Source organism: Ictalurus punctatus, chromosome 3, assembly GCF_001660625.3.
Source record: "Ictalurus punctatus breed USDA103 chromosome 3, Coco_2.0, whole genome shotgun sequence".
In the NCBI taxonomy this organism is placed as follows: Eukaryota; Metazoa; Chordata; class Actinopteri; order Siluriformes; family Ictaluridae; genus Ictalurus; species Ictalurus punctatus.
In genome coordinates, this window is record NC_030418.2 from 31,554,744 (window position 1) to 31,561,085 (window position 6,342).

A 6,342-nucleotide genomic window follows, 5' to 3' on the forward strand; every position below is an offset into this window, starting at 1 on the left:
ATTTTTTTATTAACTAATGTGATCTTTACTCTAATCGCTAGAGCAGGGGTGTCCAATCTTATCTGGAAAGGGCCGGTGTGGGTGCAGGTTTTCATTCCAACCAAGCAGGAGCCACACCTGATTCCACCTGTTTAATCAGTTGATCTTGGCTTTCAATAGACTCAGGTGTAGCTTCTGCTTGGTTAAAATGAAAACCTGCACCCACACCGGCCCTTTCTGGATAAGATTGGACACCTTGCTCTAGAGCCTTTTTGTAGAGCAACCTAGAGCAATAAATTATAATTAATATCTTACTGTTATATAGTCAAATGTGTCTAGTATTTCCAATGCAGGGGCGGATTTAGTGATTTGGGGCCCTAGGCAAAATATAGGACTGGCGCCCTATTCAGTGTTTTAACATTCATATGTAAATTTTCAGCATATGTCATTTAGCACTAATAATAATTTTTAATACATATAATAATTTTTAAAAATACATGCAGGATAATACATTCTTAGGGGGCCCTTGGCTTCTTGGTTCCCAAGGCGGTTGCCTACCTTTGCCTAGTGCAGAGTCTGCCCCTGCTCTTATAATAAGATTGCAATAAACCAAATATAAGATTAATAAACCTATTTCTAGTCATTGTTTCTGATTTCAAGCTTTACATTTTCTTATTTTATTTGACAGAAATTTAGTTTCTTACTAGAAATAAATGCATAAAAAGAGCAACATTATCTACCAATAGAATAAGACCATTTAAAGAATGAAGCTAGTATATACAAAAAAAATAAGTCTAATAAACTTATATTTGTTTTATTTTAATCTTATAATAGGAAATACCAGGTAAAAGTTCCATAATATACAGTTGCAATCAAAATGATTCAACCCCCATTTCAAATAAGGATTATTGTCAAAATTTACAAACTTTCAGCTGTTTGCGATGAACAAAAACACCCAAGAATATTACTGAACTGAAGACCATTGCTCAAGAGACTTTTCTTTGCAATAAACCAATCACAAATATAATTTGTGATTGGTCAAGAGGATTTTTAGCCATAAACTGATAAACTTAATCCAAAGTCTAGAACTGTGTGTACAATACACTGACCTTCCTCTAACCTCTAACTATTCTGAAAAATAGATTGGTCCATAAGTTAATCTTGATGACTTTTTGAGCAGTAAACCGATAACTGTAGAGCATTTTTGTGCAAGAAACTGATCCTTACTCTGACTTCCAGAGCCTAACTGTTCAATAAACTCATTTATTATCTAACCTTTAGCACCTTTCTGTGCACTAAACTAATCTACATCCTTAATCTATTCTCTAGAGCTTTATTCAGAAATAAACTTATTCCTAATGTAAACTCTTAACAGTGAATAGATTTAATAGATATTAATGTACTTATTAACTAGCTAACAAGTTGTTTGGGGGTATACATCCAGCATTAGATGCTAGGGAAAACAATGTACAGCTAATTTTAATGCAATCATTAAGATAAAAAATTGATACTTCATAGCTTCAAGCGAAACAAAAAAGGCAAATAAGTGTCAGATACCACATATATCTTGGCGGACCAAATACAAATACGATGTGGATAATGATTTAATTTCCCCCCACCTCAGTGAACTATTCATTTATGTGGACGCATGTGGGTAGTCCCACAAAGATATCCTAAAGACTGCTATTCTTAAAAACAGTTTACGCCAAACATTTGAATACTGTAGAGTTGCACCTGAGAACTGTACTCCTTTCAACACACTCAGAACCTCCTTTCAACACACTCAGTACTGTTTAACTAAGAATTTCTAAAATATTAGATGTACCATGGAACACCCTAAAGTCCATCATCAACAAATAGAGAAAATGAGGCAGCACAGTGACTGGCTTGTTAATTAATGATCTGAATCTACATCCATGTATATATTTTTTTTTGTGAAGCTACTTTGTGACAGTGTTTATTGATAAAAGTGCAATATTACTCAAATTGAATTGAATTAAAAATCCAAGGTTATTATTTAATCATTCAATTTAAAGTATAATTCAGTGCTCAGCTAACATGTATAGTGAAACGAATAGGAAAAAGTGTATATTGACTTGAAGCAAGTGTGCAAAAACACATTTCAGAATGAATAAAATGAAGCAATATTGGTGGAATAGATGAGCTAACTCACTTCCTTCTGTTTTCCTAGTAGAAAGAAGAAGTACACTGGTGCATCAATAGCAGGAACTATAAACAGATGCTGCAAAGAGGTGCAAGCATGCAAATGGTATACTGGTCACACCATCTAACCCCTGCGATATTGATGCACATACCTGTGCATCTGTTAAATTCTCAAATCTGATTGGTCAGAAGGTGTTCATTAATTTTTCATTACAGCAGTTCTGAAAGTAATTCTGGCTACAAGGCAAATCAAGAGTTTATATTAATGCACTTGTTTGAATTTGTTAATGTTTTTATGCTAACTGCTCGTTCACTGGGACTTGTCTGGCGAATTCTGCACATAATTTGAACCTAATAATTAACAGAATTGTTAAAGATGCACTCTTATTTAACAAAGAATAACCTAACCATTGACGGGGTGAAGTTTTCTGTGAGGAGACGTTTATTTAACATTTAGGGAAGGAGTCTAAAATGTCAGCACTTTGTAATAGACAGTACGTTTTCATCCACGGGGGAGTCTTAACAGGAACTAACTATAAATATATATATATATATATATATATATATATATATATATATATATATATATATATATATATATATATATATATATACAGAGAGAGAGAGAGAGAGAGAGAGAGAGAGAGAGAGAGAGAGAGTGAAGTGTGATATATAATAAAACATGTCCAATACCTTTTTCTCCTTCAGTCTTGTCCACTGTGTCAGTCGGTGAAGACTGCTCCCCCTCAAACGAAATAAATGTTTTCATGCCTGTATGTGAATAAAGAGTATATATATATATATATATATATATATATATATATATATATATATATATATATATATATATATATATATATATATACAACATATATAATTGTATATTGTATATATATTGTATATATACATATATACAGTACAGTGTTGTTTCAAGTGTGTGGTGTGTAATGTGTTGCGTAGAATAACCTTTTAGTGAGCTCTCATTCATCTCTGGCTCCACTTCAGCAAGTGGAATTTGAGCATCTTCATTTTTGGCATGTATATCTACAGAGAACCTCTGGAAGACAGGAATATTAATATGAGTGCATATTGGCTCTATTAGGACAACAAAAAGGAAGAACAATGTGAATGGAATCATTTCAGAAGTGCGGATCACTAAAACGATCATCAAAACATGCTATTTGGGAATAATATAGTGCTGCTTGTATGTTCTCAAAAACTAACAAGCAGAAAATATATAGTAATGAATGGTAAATTGTATTTTTTTAAAAAGTTTATTACCCTGTGGTTATTTTTAAAACAGAAGCACATGATGCCAATAACAGCAATAACCAGAATGATGACGATCAAGACAATGATGTACACTGAAAGAAAGAGGAACAATTTTATTTGAGTTGACTGATTGAGTACGCAAATTAAATAATGTGCAATTGTTTAAGTGTTTAATAAAGTGCTGATCTTTACCTGATGGGCTGTCTGTTTTTACGCCATCACCTGAAAATAAAACATGTTAAAGCCAATTAGTAACTTTAAGATGCATGGATGTGTATTATATATAAAGAATTCAGAGTTAAAATGAAACTATTGCGCATAATGGAACAGCGTTTATAAAGATTGTGCAAAATTTAATTATAGCAGGAACACATTCTTCCTTACATGTTTGTCTCTTAGTATACATTCATGTAAATAATAATAATAATAATCCATCCATCCATCTTCAACCGCTTACTCCTTTTCAGAGTCACGGGAAACCTGGACCCTATCCCAGGGAGCATTGGGCACAAGGCGGGGTACACCCTGGACAGGGTGAAAGTTGCAAGTCCATCGCAGGGCACACAATCACACACACATACACACATGACGGACACTTTAGACATGCCAATCAGCCTACCATGCATGTCTTTAGACTGGGGGAGGAAACCACAGTACCCGGAGGAAACCCCCGCAGCACGGGGAGAACATGCAAACTCCACACACACAGAGCAGCAGGAATCAAACCCCGACCCTGGCAGTGTGAGGCGAACGTGCTAACCACTAAGCCACTGTGCGCCCATAATAATAATAATAATAATAATAATAATAATAATAATAATAATAATAATAATAATAATAATAATAATAATAATAATAATAATAATAATAATAATAATAATTTAAAAAAGAAGTAGAAGAATTTGAGATTTATTCTGTTGAGGAAAAAAAAACTGTGCCATCAAGATGAAGCTTCAAATCAAGCTTGATGTATTTAGCCTAATACTGTAAACCTAGAGTGCGACTAATCAAGTCTTAAAACTTAAAAAACATCATATAGCCTACATGAGGTGAATCGTGCTTAGATATTAATTAAACATTCATGGAAGGAGCCTCCAGTGTCAGCTCTTTGTAACAAGCCGTGTCTTCGTAACAGTCTACAATATTATAACATCCCACAACATTAAAAGTAACTATAAACTAAACTATAAAAAAGTATGATGTTTTGTTATTAATCACATAATATTACAAATGCCCAAATTGCTGTAGTATAAGGGGAATAAAACACTTAAGGATGTGCTGTCATAGAAAAATAACTCCAGGGGAGTAGGAGTAACTCTGCGTCACGTCAGGCCACATCCTGTCTCACTCTGTTGTTGATTATTTTCCTATTACAGCATGACCCGATATGTTTGCTTGTTTCCTTGCTATGCACTACATGATTAAATAAATACAAGTTTGCCTACCTGAGGGTGTTTTTGTGCTCGTGGTTACGGTGCGGTCCTTTTTGGTTGAAGGTATGGGCTTTGGTCCAGGTGTGCTCACTGTTAAATGATTAGGTATTTTATGTGTTGTAAAATCTGGTCGTGTTACTTGTGAAGAGAGTAACACAGATATCATTTTTGTACATATTGTGGATGTGAATGTAATCAACTGTACCCTTCATTTTCTTAGTTGTTGCATCTAATTCAGGTGAAACCATGCTGGTATTTGCTGGACAAAAATTCAACAAGTCAGTGAAAAACACCTCAGTATCAAGACCTCAGTATTATTTTTGACACAATGTGTGAACTTCCTTCAATAAAGGCAGCTTGATGATTAAATAGGTAACCCAAGTAACACAAATTGCTCTAAAATTAAAGTTTATACTTTTAAACCAACATATTAACATTGGTGCCAATAGAGTGGAACATGTGGAACCGTTGCCCTTGTACCAATTTTGATTAAATGATAAGTAAATCAAACCATTGCGCAAGTGGGTGTTAAAGCGGAAGTTCATTTCTAACCAACTTAATTTTCCTCATTTCTTTTCTCTCTTTTCAATTTATTTTAAGAAGATGCAACATTTTCCATGACTCGTGAACATCACTAAACTGCTACCTTCATTTGTTGTCATAGGAGTGGTTGAGTTGTTGATGGGCGCGTTTTGAGCTGTGGCTGTGTTGCCTTCAGTTCCATTGCTCACATTCATTGAGCTAGTCATATCATCAGGTTTTTTGGACATGACGGCTGATATGTTGGTTGTAGTAACGTTTTCAGCAAGAGCATTTAAGGTCTCGTTCTCAGCAAATGTTGGTACCAACAGGGTTCCTGTGTGACATGAACAGTACCGATCAGATAAAACACAAGATACAAGATACTGAGTTTAAAAAAAAATACAAAGTATTTTTTTTTTTAATGCATGGTTTATATAATATATTAATGAATAATGAAAATGAATACATTATTCAAATTCTAGCAATCTCTTATTGGCTAATTACATAATTAAGCTTCCTATCATTACAGCAAAACATGACCTTGCACCATTATTTATTAGATATAACCATGCTATAACATCAACATAGGCACTTTAATATAATTAAGATACATACCCACGACTGTCAGAATGCAAAAGGTAGCACTCATTTTCTCCATGATGTTCAAGCTCATGCTCTATTTTGTGTGTGTGTGCGTGTGTGTGTGTGTGTGTGTGTGTGTGTGTGTGTACGTTTGTGCATGCACTCTACCCATTGCATCAATTGAGTGGCCAACAAAACCTGACATAAACCTCCTCCACAGGATGTTCTACTGATTGCTCAAATGCTTGATAACAGGAAGTTGTGTTCTTTTCGTTTTTTAGCTTTCTGTCATTTTTAAACATATGACATCACTATTTAAAAAAAATCACAATAATTACAGTGAATGCAAAAAAAAAAGTACATGTGCTCATCATTCATTTTGTACAAGCAA

The 6,342-nt window shown here is 34.0% G+C and overlaps 1 protein-coding gene across 2 annotated transcripts in view; it reads right to left on the reverse strand.

The window, feature by feature from the left end:
- Positions 1-6,126, reverse strand: part of si:dkey-27h10.2 (uncharacterized) — a 32,563-nt gene extending 26,437 nt beyond the window's left edge. For both annotated transcript variants that reach the window (XM_053679889.1, XM_053679890.1), the window contains exons 1-8: positions 5,985-6,126; positions 5,494-5,703; positions 5,053-5,106; positions 4,860-4,937; positions 3,607-3,636; positions 3,424-3,506; positions 3,109-3,199; positions 2,836-2,913 (exon numbers count right to left, since the gene is read on the reverse strand). In XM_053679889.1, coding sequence (XP_053535864.1) covers positions 2,836-2,913; positions 3,109-3,199; positions 3,424-3,506; positions 3,607-3,636; positions 4,860-4,937; positions 5,053-5,106; positions 5,494-5,703; positions 5,985-6,042 — 682 coding nt within the window. In that variant the 5' untranslated portion in view covers positions 6,043-6,126. The remainder of the gene's footprint in view (positions 1-2,835; positions 2,914-3,108; positions 3,200-3,423; positions 3,507-3,606; positions 3,637-4,859; positions 4,938-5,052; positions 5,107-5,493; positions 5,704-5,984) is intronic.
- Positions 6,127-6,342: the final 216 nt, after the last annotated feature.